The sequence below is a fragment of the Sinocyclocheilus grahami genome, unplaced genomic scaffold, assembly GCF_001515645.1.
Source record: "Sinocyclocheilus grahami isolate Dianchi unplaced genomic scaffold, SAMN03320097.WGS_v1.1 scaffold627.1, whole genome shotgun sequence".
Lineage (NCBI taxonomy): Eukaryota > Metazoa > Chordata > Actinopteri > Cypriniformes > Cyprinidae > Sinocyclocheilus > Sinocyclocheilus grahami.
Window position 1 is genome coordinate 310,469 of NW_015505806.1, and position 15,279 is coordinate 325,747.

Genomic DNA, 15,279 nt, shown 5'->3' on the forward strand with positions numbered 1-15,279 from the left:
TTGCCTAGAAACCTTGATGACACCCTCCTTGTGTGATTGTTGCTGCTGCTCTCGGTTTCACTTGCACATAAACAAATCAAACTGGTTTCAATCCTCAGAAATAGTTAATTAGTGCTTTAAAAAGAAGGGACAGTTTGTATCCTCTTCCTGTGACATCGCTCATTGCTCCTTTATTCTCTCATCAGCTGGTCCACAGAGATAAAGCGAATGCTTTGCTGCTATAGGGATGCTGGCGTGAAGTGCACTACGTGTTTGTGTGCAATATTGCGTGTGTGATTATGGGTAGGAAAAGGTAACGGATCCACCACTGACGTAAGGTTTTGCCTCTTTGACCTTGTATAAACCACATATCGTTTCTTGCCCTTGGGCGGCAGAGGCAGTTCAGTATTTTATCTTTTTAAAAACATGATCAGGCCGACTGGATGGCGATCACTTACATGCTCATAACTGAGGGAACATGAGTGTGAGACCTGCAGGTATTTTTCTTTTGTATTGAGCTTAGCTGTTGTAATACGCTAATGTTGAAAGTGAGAAGTTGGCTGTGTTGTAAGAATGTTGCCCGACTGTTGACTTTTTTTTGTGAGTGTTTAAGTGGTCAATTACATAAATAGGAAGAATACACACGCCTCCATGTATTAGTCACCGAGGTCATTTAAACATTTTGTGGACGCTTTTTCACTGTAACACACTTGTACGGTATTTCCATAATTGCTGAAATGTTTGTCAAGGAGCCCTTGTGCAAATTCAAAAGAGGGAAACTATCTTGAGCTATTACAAATTAATTCAAAACAGAAGTTTTGTGACTTTAGCCCAGTAGTTCCCAACCACGTTCCTGGTTCCTTGTAGGTGGGGGGAGTGAATGACCAGCACTCTCTTCCACCCTTTCCTTTGGACTTAAGTGTTCTTAAAAACTGAAGAATACTCTGGGCTCGAGTGTTTGCGTTAAAAACTAAGAATACTTTTGTAACGTGTTGCTGCTGTCTAAATCAAGCGCTCACAAAGGAGTAGGAGAAAAGCACATTTAATTACAAGTCCACTGGCGAAATACAAACACACATCATAACCAAAACGTCCAAATACAAATAACAGCAGACAGGTAATTTAGGAACAGACAGGGCTTATAAACACGTAGAAAGCAATTAGGGAGAACAGAAACAGGTGTGGAGCTAATTAATCAAAAACCATGGAAACTAATTAGGCAGGATAACAGAAACACAGAAAACTAAACCAAAATAGATCATAACAGTGACAACTTTAAGCTTGTGTTTTTAAAAACCAAAGATAATCTGGGATAAAGTGTTGATGTAAAAAACAAAGAATACCCTGTACTTAAGTGTTCATATAAGTGTTATTAAAAACTGAAGAATTCTTTGGGCTTAAGCGTTTGCATAAAAACGAAATAATACTTTGGGCTTAAGTGTTCGTAAACCCGAAGAATACTCTGGACTTAAGTGATCTTAAACATTAAAGAATACTCTGGGTTTAAGTGTTTACGTAAAAAGCAAATCATACTTTGGGCTTAAGTGTTCGTAAAACCGAAGAATACTCTGGATTTAAGTGTTCTTAAAAACTGAAGAATACTCTGGGCTTAAGCATTTGCACAAAAATTAAGAATAATTTGGGGTTTAAGTGTTTGTTTAAAAAAACGAAGAAAAACTGGGCTAAAGTGTTCTTTAAAACCAAAGAAAACTCAGAGATTAAGTGTTCACATAAAAAAAAAAAAAAAAAAAGAATACTCTGGGCTTAAGCGTTCACGTAAAAAAACTGTGTGTGTTAATTATAATTTTTTTCCCACCCCCAACTTCCAGTTTCAATAGAAAATACATGGAAAATGCTTCCAATATAACAGACTTCCAAAGTGAGCATTTTAGCAGTATATATGGCAAACCCATAGGCATTGCTAACGTCATCCACGGTTGGTCTAATTGTTACGGGGCTGACAAGACGCGAGACGTGCGGATCCATATGCAAGCTTTTATTTAGAAGACCGAGACGTGGTCATGAAACAGGCATGGGTCAGATAAAGGCAGACAGGTATATGGCGGGCAAAACACAAGAATAGTCCTAGGGCTAGCATAGATCGACGATCGGCAGACAGAATCAAAAGGGACAAGACTAAAGGGATAAATCCAGGAAAACAGGCGAAGATCAAAAGAACACATACAAGGCAAGACTAGGCAGCTAACGAGGACTCTGTAGTGTAGCTATCAAACTGATAAATGCTAAACAATACTCGGCAGAGGGAAGGGATCAGAGTGAGTGTTAAATAGTGAGGGAGTGATATGAAACAGCTGGGTGCAATCAGTGTTAACAGCTGTGCTGAGTGCAATCAGTGCAATGAATGATGGGATATGTAGTCCGGGGTGATGTGAAACAGTATGTAGTGCGAGAGTCAATGAAATTGGAAAGGGTGACCTCTGATGGCTAGCAGATGGAAGTTCATGGACCGGATTCGTGACACTAATAAGCCAAATTACAAGATTGATATGGCTAACTGTGTCAGTGAGGAGGAAACAGCTTTTTATACTTTTAAATCAATGTATTTGTGCTTTATGAACCCAGAACACAATATGCTGATTTGTAGAACCTATAATGTGACATCAAGAAATTCTACACAGAACCATAAGGCTTAACCCCAAACCCCTATTTAGCAAAGAACAGGGTAAGAACATGGTTCTGTTTTTGACCTGAACCATGGAAGTATCTAGTAGTAGTTTTTGGAGTTTAGGGAAGTTGTACTTGACTTTATGCCTTATGCGCCATTTGTGTGCTGGGGGCAAATTTGTGAACAGAGTGTAAACTCATCTGGTGCATCTCTGGGTGTGGAAGCGGTTCAATTATTAATGGTTGATGACGGTTGTAGCACCTGAGCTAAATAAGGAAACAAATTCTCATGTTTCACAAAGACATAGCTGTCAACAAACCAATAGAAACTAATGCAGCAATGATTTACCAGGCTACTCTGGTAAAGGGTTGACTGATTAGTAGCATTTTGAGAAAGGAAGTTACTCTTCTTGTCTGCTGAGTCACCTTGCTCAATCCAAGAAAAAAAAATGTAGAAGTTGTGGTAAAGATTCTGTGATTTTCCTGTTAAAACCTGTAATAGGATTCTAAGTAAAACAAAACTAAACGAGTTTAAAGCCAAATGAAACGGCGCTGACAAACAGGAGAAACACTGTGCACAACAATACAGTCAGAAGACTTTTCAATATACAAATCACCATAATATACCATGGATTTACTGTAGTAACACTGACTGCACCATGGTATTGTGGTAGAAATGTGGGATATTCATATAGAATTGTATTATGTTATTAATGTAGACATGTATTTGTATTAAAGGAGTAATTACAGTATTTTTTGTGATTAAGCTATAGCATTTGCGCACAAAGTATTTATACTTCTGTTTTTCATACAAATACCTATAAACCATATAGTTACATTTTTATACCATGGTATTAAGGCGCTATATGTGTGGTTTTAACTGTGCACTCTAAAAAATGCTGGGTTAAATACAACCCAGTGCTGGGTAAAATAGGGACAAACCCAGCAATTGGGTTGTTTTGACCCAGTGGGTGGGTTAAATGTTTAACCCAACCTTCTGGGTAGTAACCCAACCGCTGGGTCAAAACAACCCAATTGCTGGGTTTGTCCCGATTTTACCCAGCACTGGGTTGTAGTTAACCCAGCATTTTTTAGAGTGTGGTTATCATGATCTAAATGTATGCTACTATGGAAGACCAATGGTTAATTTTAAACTAAAAACAAACAAACAAACAAAACCCCCTCTGTAATAATGAGAACCCATGTGCAGTTTTATTTATAATAAACAAACTAAATACAAACTAAACAAATACTAGGCTTGGCTTGACATGGAATAAACATGAACTTGGCCAAACTTGAACATGGACATAACTCACCAACAGTAGTACAGGAACAAAGCTAGACAATGAAACATGAGGGAGATATATATATATATATATATATATAGAGTAAGCCCTTGAACACAAGATTTGGGTGAGATTAGCTCAAGTTGTCCACATAGATAATGCACCAGGCAGGTATTTGGTGGAACAGAACTTAATTCTCTTTATTTCTCAATAAGGTGAGGGAGTGGGGATGGAGAAAACTGTAACTAAAGCCTTTCTTCCTTCTGTAGTTGGTTCTTGGGGCAGCAGATCAATCTCTCTGAATGGAAGACAGAAGAGATGGAGGGTTAGTTCAAAGTGTTCAGGCTACTCACGACCCCACTGAGCTTCCGTCCTTAAGAACTTGTCCTGTCCTGTCCTGTCCTGTCCTGTCCTGTCCTGTCCTGTCCTGTCCTTGGGTTTAGGGCGATCCAGCATTCTGCATCTGCTCATCTCCCTGGCTGAGACCCTACTGAAGCCTCTCGGTTCAATTTTATGTGGTGGTGGTTGATTGTTCCTAACAGCCTGCAGCTGAGGCTCCCTGTTAGAGGGGAAAAGTGAACACCTGTGTTGGAGCTATCCCTGGTCCTGAACCCTCTTACTGAGTGGCCCAGCCCTTGTTGCTTCCTCTGATGGGGCTCTCCATGGTGCTGAAGGTGTTCAGTCTGCTTTGTGGGGGACCATACCTCTTTCTGGCCACCACATTTTGTATAAATGTTTCCAATAGTTGCTGCAAACCATTTACAAGTTCACTGTTAGTTTGTGATCGTAGAAATGACAAACAACAAGCGCTACTCTACACTACTCTTTGACTACACTGCAAATTCTTTAAATATAAAAAACGTACTTACAGTCTGTGAGTCAGAACAGCCGGCATTGTAGTCTACCAGGATCAGGAAACAGTCCTCCATAAAATGTGCTGGACACATCTGAATATTTGGGTTGAACTGTTCTGGAACAGTGTTGTAAATACAACTTAACCACTGATTTCTAGTCATGTCCTCTTTTGGAAGGCCAAACAAAGTAGTTTCGCTTTCACAACGAAACACAGCATCACACACGGCGGGCTAGAGTGAGCAGAGGCCGGCTTGAGTGAGCGACGGTGGGCGGGCTTGCGGCAACCACATGTGACGACCCCGGGCTGAACTCCGCTACGTCCACGGTGAAAGCCGATCCAGCGATCCACAGCGCGAAGTTGATGTATTTCCTCAGCAACCAGCACGGATCAGCTCCAGGCATGAAGAAGCGGATATGGTCCTCTTTTGGAAGGCCAAACAAAGTAGAATGAAACACACAGCGCCTTCACGACATGGCAGCGGCGGCAACAACAATACTACAGCAAAAATAAAAGTTCTCGCCTTCTTTCTTTGCGTGAACATTTGGGCAGCGTTATGCAAATCTTCCCACATCGTGATGTAAATATGTGGGGGCGTGTTAGAATGAGCCATTTTAGGTAGGCGTGGTTGACTTAACTTTTATAAAGAATATCCCTTTGAATTTGAGACTTTACAACTGTACAGATCTTCTTTCTGCACCAAGAGCTTGTAACACTCCAAAGAGAAAGGAAAAATTGAAATCGCATCATATGACCCCTTTAATTCCTAAAATTGCGGGGCAGCGCAAAAAAGTTTGTTCCTGAATGTCTGAGTGCGGCTGCAACGTGATCTGTGTGAGTGACTGAGCGTGTGTGTGTGTTAGATACAGAAGACAGCGCATTAGTTTAGAACTCTTCTAATTTTTATTTTTATTTAAACGTACAGAGTGTGTTAATTTGTGCAATGATAACCTACCAGCAATGTAAATATGATTTTTAAAAATATATTAGAATGAGTACATTACAATATACATTTATTAGAACGAGTACATTATTTATGGGCTTAAATTTTTTTTCAAAAAAAAAAAAATCATAATATGGTACCTGGTGGGGAGTGCCCAATATAAACATGAAACATATGCCATTACCTATATTGTACTGAGGTACAGTTATGGAGGCCCTTCATGATGCAGAGGTCAACTGTCTGCTCTGCCAATAGTTAGAAATGACACTATAATATGCCGTTGCCACATCCGGGACAAAGAGGCAAACAGACAGGTTAACGTAAACCGGGAAGTTTATTCAGAGGAACATAGGAGGAGCTTCCAACAGAAAAGAGTCAACTGAGGAATAAATGGAAGCAGAGAACACAGTCTTATCTGGGTTTGGCACTGAGGTCCTTCGGCCCGAGAATTGAGGAATCCGAGGCGTGACAGGTAGATAGGGAGGTAAAGAACCCATAGAGAGCAGCTTGTAACCTTGAGACCAGCCAACGATTGACTGAGGTGAGTGAGTATTTGACTGGTGTGGTAAGTGGGTGCAGGTGTCCGTGATCAGTAATCAGGTGATTGTGAGCGGGTGTAGGAGGCTGAGTCGGCTGGTGAGACAGGTGTTTCCGTGACAGCCGTGTTTAATAAACAGCTGTTTTACTAAATTCAGTGCAGTCCGTATTGTATCGTGGCCTCTGTATCGTGATACGTGTCGTATCGTGACTTTGCTGGTGATACACAGCCCTAATATATATATATATATATATATATATATATATATCAAACAAAGGGGTCACATGATACAATCCAACCAATGAGAACGTGACACATACAACAAAGGAACCAATGAGAGCAAGACACATAAACAAAAGGACCACCTGGCAGGATCACATGACAGAGTCAGGTGAACACATGACAATGACAAGAGAATACAAAATGAAAGACAAGAAAACCTCAACAAGAATCCAAACCCAAAACACCAGCATGACAAACACTTTTCTTGTCTTTTTTTAATAATCAGGAGAAAAATCAGTTTTTCTCCATTTGCTCTCGATTTATTCTCAATGCTATATAATACAAAATTAGATATTAAAAACTACGTCAAATCTGACTTGTGATTTTTCTTTCACAAGGTGCAGTTCTCCCTTATTTTTCTCTGTTAACATTGCACTGCATGGACCATTTCATAGAAGGACCATTATTTCAAGATTATGCAACTGGACTTAAGCAGCGTTAATCATCGATTCCCATGCGCCCCATAATAAGTGCCACAGTAAACTTTCATCCAACAGACCTAAATATTTAACTGAACGGTACGTTTGACTCATAGACTGCAAAATTAAATAAGAAGTGAGAACTCCGTTATATAATTCCCAGTGAAGGCCGTATTTGACAGTATGTAGGCCTGAGACTTGTGCTGTCTTACCAAAGCCAGGTGAACCAAAGGACATACTAAATGTTTAAAAGGCAGAACTTCGCAATAAATGCACTCACTGTTACTCTGGAAACTGAAGTGGCCTTTATAAGAAGAAAGAGAATTGAAAATGAATGTGAAGCAGAGAGATACTTTATCCTCTGCAGGGACTTGTAAATATAAATTGATGCAGCTGTCAAATATTACCGATATCTGATATGCCGAAGCTGTAAGTGACTGCGGTAATCGCGTTTAAAAGAATGCCTCACGCAGAGACTTGTGTGTACACGTGTTTAGCGGCGCGGGCTTGTTTACATGTGACAATGACAGGAAAAGCAGAGCCTGGGGACAAATCTAAATCGAGTGATGGTGTGTCTGTCAAGTTGCTAGTCTACTTGTTAATGATTGTCGTCGGAATGTGAGTCTTCCCGAGAGATGCTATCGCGTACATGAACACACCGTGAACCAATTTTCCAACCCATTCTCTACTGCCAAATAAATTTCAAGCTCTCTGACATGTGAGCGGGTGTAGGAGGCTGAGTCGGCTGGTGAGACAGGTGTTTCCGTGACAGCCGTGTTTAATAAACAGCTGTTTTACTAAATTCAGTGCAGTCCGTATTGTATCGTGGCCTCTGTATCGTGATACGTGTCGTATCGTGACTTTGCTGGTGATACACAGCCCTAATATATATATATATATATATATATATATATATATCAAACAAAGGGGTCACATGATACAATCCAACCAATGAGAAGGTGACACATACAAAGGAACCAATGAAAACAAGACAAATGAACAAAAGGACCATATGGCAGGATCACATGACAGGGTCAGGGAAACACATAACCAGGCAGGAACCAAGACAAGAAAATACAAAATAAAAGACAAGAAAACCTAAACAAGAAACAAAACCCAAAAACCAGCGTGACACCCTCAAACAGTCAGAATAATTACATTTCACCATATTAAAATGAGGTTGTTTCCATTTTTACAGTTGTTACTGTTTTGATAATGAACATAAATTGACATCTGCATCCTAACTCAAGCTACTGTCAAATCTGCATTTCTAAGAGACAAAAAAAATGTATATTAATATTGCAGCCTGCACTGTAAACTGTGCTGAAGATACACATCATAAAAGTCAGGCAACACAAACCTGTGTCATGATTTGAAACAAATTTCACTCATTAGAGCATGCAAAAACTAAGAAATACATTTTTCTGTTAAGATATTTAATTTAAGGAAAAATGACTGGAAAAGTGTAAAGAATTCAAAAACCGGATCCATGTAGAGCACTTTTTTATGATGGATTGGCGCAGTTTGTTGGACTTCTATTGGACTTGAATCTCAACAGCCATTCATGAGTGGTTTATAGTAGGGCTGGGCGGTATGATGATATTATCGTATATCGACAATGTCGATGTCAACAGTCAGGTAACAGACGATTATTGACATTATCGGGGGGAAAAATGACAAATGTTAAACCTAGTAAGTTGCAAATTCCTTCAGCGCACGTTTCAGTGTAATATTTTTACAGATTTTTTTAAACTGTGTATACAATATAATTATGTTTAATTAAGCTGAGATATAGCACTATACATTCTTAACTCATTTGCAACAAAACTATAAAGTTTTGTTGCAAACGGATGAAGACATTAGCTTCTCAGCTCGCCCCTCAACATGCACGAGTTTCGGCAGCCCAACACTGAATATTATTTTGTGGTCGTTGTATTTTGATTAATAAAATAAACATAAAAATTACAATACAAAAATGAAATTTCAATTACCCTGCTTCTAAATAAATAAAGCAGTTATTTTTATTTAGTTAAAAACGGACCAAAAGATACCTCCGAACTAGGCTACCAGAAAGGGGAAAAAAAACTTAACGTTTTTGCTCAGAATTCGTTTTTAATCCCTGCATGATTTTAGTCATACATGATAAATATCAAATACGTTATAGCTTGACTACAAGTTTAAAAACAACATGACATCAACACGCCATTCTTACAATCACCGCCAGAATGTCCAACTTCACCATGATGAACTTAAAATGGGATTCTATTATTTTTCCTCAGCAGTTCTTCTCACAAAACGAAATTCATTTCAAACACAAGTTTGATAAGAACAGAGTGGAAATTATTAGCAACACCAAAATAACAGCAAAGCTAATGTTTTCGGTTAGTTTAAGCACAAACTAAGAAAAGTAAAACCAAACTTTGTGGCAATAATTAAGAGCAAACTGAACATGGTGTGTGTTTATGGTGCATGTCGGCAATGTTGTCTCAGCTGAGGCGGGGTGAGGTGGAGGTGGGGCTTAGGTAGACGATATTATCGGATATCGCAATATTTTTAAAGGCGATTATCGATAAAATATTTTTGACATATCACCCAGCCCTAGTTTATAGTGTGTTGCTCTAGGGTATCATGGCTGTTTGCCAGGTATTTTAAGGTGTTCTGAGTGTTTTAGGGTGTTGCTAAGCAGTTTCTAGGGTACTCTGGGGCCAGTTGTATAAACATAGACACATATTTAATAGTTTTAATAACTAGTTTCACCAACTAGCAATAGACAAGTGGTAATCAGTCTTACTTTTCATATTCAGATTAGACCAATCTATCTTTTTGTAATGGAATTAAAAAAGTTATGACCTGTCTTGAAGAAAAAAAATTTGATTAACTTTTTAAGACTAGTCTAAGCAGTTTATGCAACCGGCCCCTGGTTGCTAGTTGTTTTTTAGGTGTTTTGAGTGGTTTATAGTGTGTTTCTAGGGTGTTCTGGGTGGTTGCTAGGTGATTGCTTAATGGCCCGATTCTTAGTATTTAGTTCTGTAGATGTGGCTCGGGTCCTTGATAGGATTTTTTACCATCTTATTGTCCACCGGGCAATTGTCAGTTTGATCATTATTGATGTCAGAAGCTCAAACAGTGTGGGGTGTCATCTAGAGACTAGAGACATTTGGTGAGTCTTATGTAATTTCAGTTCCTGTTCAGCATGTCTGGCTGTGAATGTGACATTTAGCAATACTTGAAGAAAGTCTGGAGTGAATGATGTGACTGTGGTGCAACACAACTTCAGCAAGCTTGTTCGGGCCGTAATATAATGTGACCCTCAGCAAAATATAAACTGGACCCAAGCCCAGATCCCCAAATTTCGATCAATTCAGATGGATTATGTTGTAATGATTAATGTTTCACGTCACCATGATGTTACAGTAGCACAAAGAACATTGCCCATGTTTCCCATCATCTGAGTTCAGAGAGTTCAGCTATTGAGTCACACATAAAAGATACTACAAAAATATGATTGAGGTTGAGGATGCAATATGCTGTGCTGCAAGTGTTCGCGTTATTGTAAGGAAAAAATAAGCAACAAATACTTCTTAACTATAGAAATAAGTTTAAAGAGAACCACCCTGTGACAGCTTAATTTAGCCTTTTTTTTACTGTTACATATTCTGGTGCCTTCTTTTGAATACATTTATTTTTTTTATTTTTTTGTCTATTTGTTTAATGTTTATTGCTAGAAAATTACAATATCCCACAAATCAGGGTTTTAAATGTATTTAAATGTAAACAGTAACAGGGATGAAAATATTACAAACCTCATATAATAAGAAATTTAGTTTGACCTCCGGAGTTTTTCTGATGGCTAACACCTGCTTTCAAATATCATTTATTAAAAAACAAGGCCCTGTTTTGTACCTTATTCGTAGAAGTGCTTCCTAGACAGCAATCAAATTAAATGGAGAGCAAATGGAGACTCAGATGTTTCTCCGAGTTTCAGAACAATGTATTAAACTGTGCTCCAGTTTGGCAAGATACCACATTCTAAAGATTTCTTATGTAATCAAACTTTCCTCATCTGCCCCATACCTCAAATTTTCTGAGCTACACTCTTAAAAATAAAGGTGCTTCACGATGCCATAGAAGAACCTTTTTGTCTAAATGGTTCTATAAAGAACTTTTAACATCTGAAGAACCTTTCTGTTTCACAAATGGTTCTTTGTGGTGAAAGAAGGTTCTTCAGATTATAAAAAGATAAGCAAGAGATAGTTCTTTAAAGAACCTTTGACTGAATGGTTCTTTGTTGAACCAAAAATGGTTCTTCTATGGCATCGCTTGAAGAACCTTTTGAAGCACCTTTATTTTTAAGAGTGTAGTGTGTGCTATACATACAGTAGGACTGGTGTGGTGTGATGATAACGGTAGAAATGTGTCAACTTGTAGAGGTTTCGATATACCACGGCTGATATATTTGAATGGCATGCAGTGGGCTGGACTTCTTTTAACTTCTTTACATTTGAGAGAGATGATGAAACATGGAGCAAGGGACCTCAGGGTAGCACCATGTTTAATTTTTGACATGAAAACGAGGCTGTGAGGGACTGGAGAACAGCGCGTTCAGTGGGTTTTACTGTTGTTTAACAACACACCGACTGTTCAGCTGACAAATGTCTTTCTGAAAAACATTTAGTAACTCCATAAAACAGTTTTGAAAGTTGTGAGTTGTGAAAATTACATGATCTTTGACCTTTTGTAAAGACTATAAGTCTATCCCTCACAGCCTCATTTTCATCAGCGTTAAACTCAATAGGTGTCTGTAACGTAGTTTGTAGATCGGGAAGAAGGAGGCGGGAACCGGCGAACACTCAAAAGAAACTTTAATAATAAAATACACTCAAAACAGCGCGACAGCCCCTCGCGGACGACTGTCGCGCACAAACAAAACCAAAACACAAAATAAAATCCAGGCCTGGTCCTCTCTCGTCTTTCCCTGTCGTCACTCCTCCTTTTATCCTTCCGGAGCTCCTCCGTGAGACTCGAGACCGGTGAGTGGCGCAGGTGTTGCGCATTCGCAATTACTCCACCGGCCTCGCTCTGTTCCCACGGCTCTCGGCCCCGCCCCTCTCGTTACAGTGTCTAACCTGATTAAGGTCTAAGTACAGAGTAAGATGTGTCTCAAACAAGTCAAGTGCAGAAAGAAGTTGCAACGGTGAAAAGTTGTTTATGGTTGTTGCAATGTCAAAACCTGGTGTGTGTGTGTGTGTGTGTGTGTGTGTGTAATCACAGCTATTTTACAAACATGGTTCATACAATTAGAATTCAGCATCTGAAATATCCTTTTTATTACTTAGTGTTTAGTTCATTAAGTAGGCCTACTGTTCAAAGTTTTGGGGTCAGTATGATGTTTTAATGTTTTTGAAATAAGTCTCATATGCTCACCAAGGCTGCAGTTATTTGATCAAAATATAGTAAAACAGTAATGTGAAATATTACTATAATTTAAAATTATTTGAATATATTTTAAAATGTAATTTATTTACGTGATGGCAAAGCTGAATTTTTAGGAGCTATTACTTCAGTTTTCAGTGTCACATGATCCTTCAGAAATCCATGTTGAAAACAGTTATGCTGCTTAATATTTTTGTGGAAACCATGATTCATTTTTTCAGGATTCTTTGATGAACGGATAGTTAGAAAGAACAGCATTTATTTGAAATGGAAATCTTTTGTAACATTAATGTCTTTACTGTCACTTTTGATCAATTTAATGCATCCTTGCTGAATATTAATTCCTATTTTGTTTTATTAAAAAAAAGAAAAAATTACTGACCCCAAAACAGTGGTGTAAATTTTGTGCATAATCATGTAATATATTATTATTATTAACACAAATATACTGAACTGAAATTAAAATAAAAGAAATAAAATATTATATTTATATAGTTCATAATGTTGAATCCAGAACACAACAGATTAAAGACTGATATGTCAAGGTTTTTATCTCATTTGAATGATTTTTCACAACAGTGCTGTTTATTCCTTTATGTGTAAAACCTTTTTAATGACCAAAAAAATGAAAGAGCAACTTCAGAGCAATAAAAAATTCCTCTAGGCTTTTCCAAAAACAAGACCTGTGTTTATAACGCTAGACGCTTCACTGACTTCTCAGTGAAGAGCTAGTAAATGATTAGGATTAGCTTTATGCTAATAAGCACAAACCCTGCAGGTGATGAAATTCCACAGGCGGGACTGAGGGAAACATGTCTCAATCTCTCACACTCACAGACAAGTGTAGGCAATGTCTGCTACATACCATGAAACTAGCTGCCCAACAGAATGCAGAAACCTCAGACTGCGCACTATTGACTGACTCTCTTGTTAATGACTCTGTGAAGTTAAGAGTTGAGTCTAATGTCTGAACGTTTGTGTGTGCCGCTTGAAGAATGACATTGCAAACAGGCAATGGCGCTGCGATGGCTGTGGATGTTAGTACCATGGAGAGGAGGTTGGAACCCACGCTCAAAGTCACCCGGACAAGGTAGAGCTGCAAGGACTTGTGGGATTGGGAGAGCGAGATGATAAACGGGGGATGTATACTGGAAGAGCTGGATTACATCTATGGAAACTTCTTCCAGAAGATGTTTGATCAATCAATGATAGCTTCTCACTTACACTCTTTCTATTTTTACTTCCCTCATTTGCTGAGTGATACTCACTGATGATCTCATAGACATCGCTCTCGGGGACGGCACTGTTAGTAGCTTTGGAAAATATTGAGCCCATTTATGGTTCCTTAGAAATTGAGTAAGAGGAGATTATGAGGAGGATCAGTTTAGTAGACAAACAGATACTGGAAATGAGATCCACATAAGGATTTTGGTTTTAGGTGTTAGTGCATGTTGTTAAGAAAGTTCACTACTGTTGTGTTTTTTTATGGAAATGTAGTTGTTGGAAGCTCAGATCGTACTAATAGTTTACTAAACTGAACTTCTCTTCAACTCTAGAGGAGGAACGACATGTTCGAGCCAACGATCGCGACTACAATGAGAGGTTCAGTTATGCTGTAAGTCTGTAAATGTCTTTTATTGTCAAGTGTGTTATGGACATGACTGCTCATGTTTTACTATTAGAACAAATCATAATGATTTCATAATGTGACAGCCCATTTTTAAATGTAATTTTGAGAGCTAACTCATTGGGCTTGTTTGTATTTATATATGGAGCGTACCATGTGGATCGGTTCATATCTGAATGGATTTGCATTAATATGCAGTTTTGTGAACAGGGACATTTGAATTTATGATGTGTGTACATTTTAAGAAATTAACAAAATTGGTCAAAAGTGACAGTAAAGACTTTTATAATGTAACAAAACATTTCTATTTCAATTAAATGCTGTTCTTTTGAACTTCCTATATGTCAACGAAAAATTGATCAATGTCTTAAAAAAAGGTTTTCAATATTGATAATAACAATAAATGTTTCTTGAGCAGTAAATCATCATATTATTATGATTTCTGAAAGATCATGTGACACTGAAGACTGGAGTAGTGATGCTGAAAATTCAATTCACAGGAATGAATTACACTTTAAATATACTAAAATAGAAAACACTTATTTTAATTTGTAATAATATTTCACATTATTCCTGTTTTTATTGTATTTTTTTAATCAAACAAAACAATACAGCCTTGGTGAGAATAAGAGATTTCTTTCAAAAAAATAAAAGTACTCAAACGTTTTTGACTAGTACTGTATAAAGCACTGTGGTCAACTTCCGTTGTTCTAAAAATTTATTATATTTTTTCCATAATAATATGTCCAAATTATTATTATTTTTTATCTGTGTAATTTCTCCCCAGGACAATCGCATCAAGACAGCAAAATACAACGTTTTCACCTTCCTGCCCATTAACTTGTTCGAGCAGTTTCAACGTTTTGCGAACGCCTACTTCCTAGTACTGCTGATACTGCAGGTTTGCCAGCCTTTTAAGGTCACTTGTGAAATTACAAGATCAGTGTATTGAAGATGAATCTGGAGCCTCATTCATAAATTTGATCCTGAATTTCATGGATTTGGTTCTTAATTAAAAGTCAGGATCTATGAAGTCTGAAAGTGAAAATGTCAATCCAAACCTGTATGACCTTCTTTCTTCTGTGGAATTGTTTTGGCCATAAAATGAAAGTCTTTTATTATATGTGTAGCGAATCAGCTCATGGGGAAATATGAATAATTAACCATAACTAATTATGATTAATTATTAATATTTTAGATCCACTGTAGATATTTAGCTGACCACTCAGGGTCAACCGTCTTGTCAATTCTAAGAACGTTAATTTCCTGGTTAAAGGAAATAACTTTCTTACTG

The 15,279-nt window shown here is 37.9% G+C and overlaps 1 protein-coding gene across 2 annotated transcripts in view; it reads left to right on the forward strand.

Annotated features, from left to right (window-relative positions):
- LOC107557992 (probable phospholipid-transporting ATPase IM) overlaps positions 1-15,279 on the forward strand; it is a 43,372-nt gene that overhangs the window by 5,619 nt on the left and 22,474 nt on the right. For both annotated transcript variants that reach the window (XM_016241592.1, XM_016241593.1), the window contains exons 3-4: positions 13,915-13,973; positions 14,773-14,886. In XM_016241592.1, the coding sequence (XP_016097078.1) occupies positions 13,915-13,973; positions 14,773-14,886 (173 nt within the window). The remainder of the gene's footprint in view (positions 1-13,914; positions 13,974-14,772; positions 14,887-15,279) is intronic.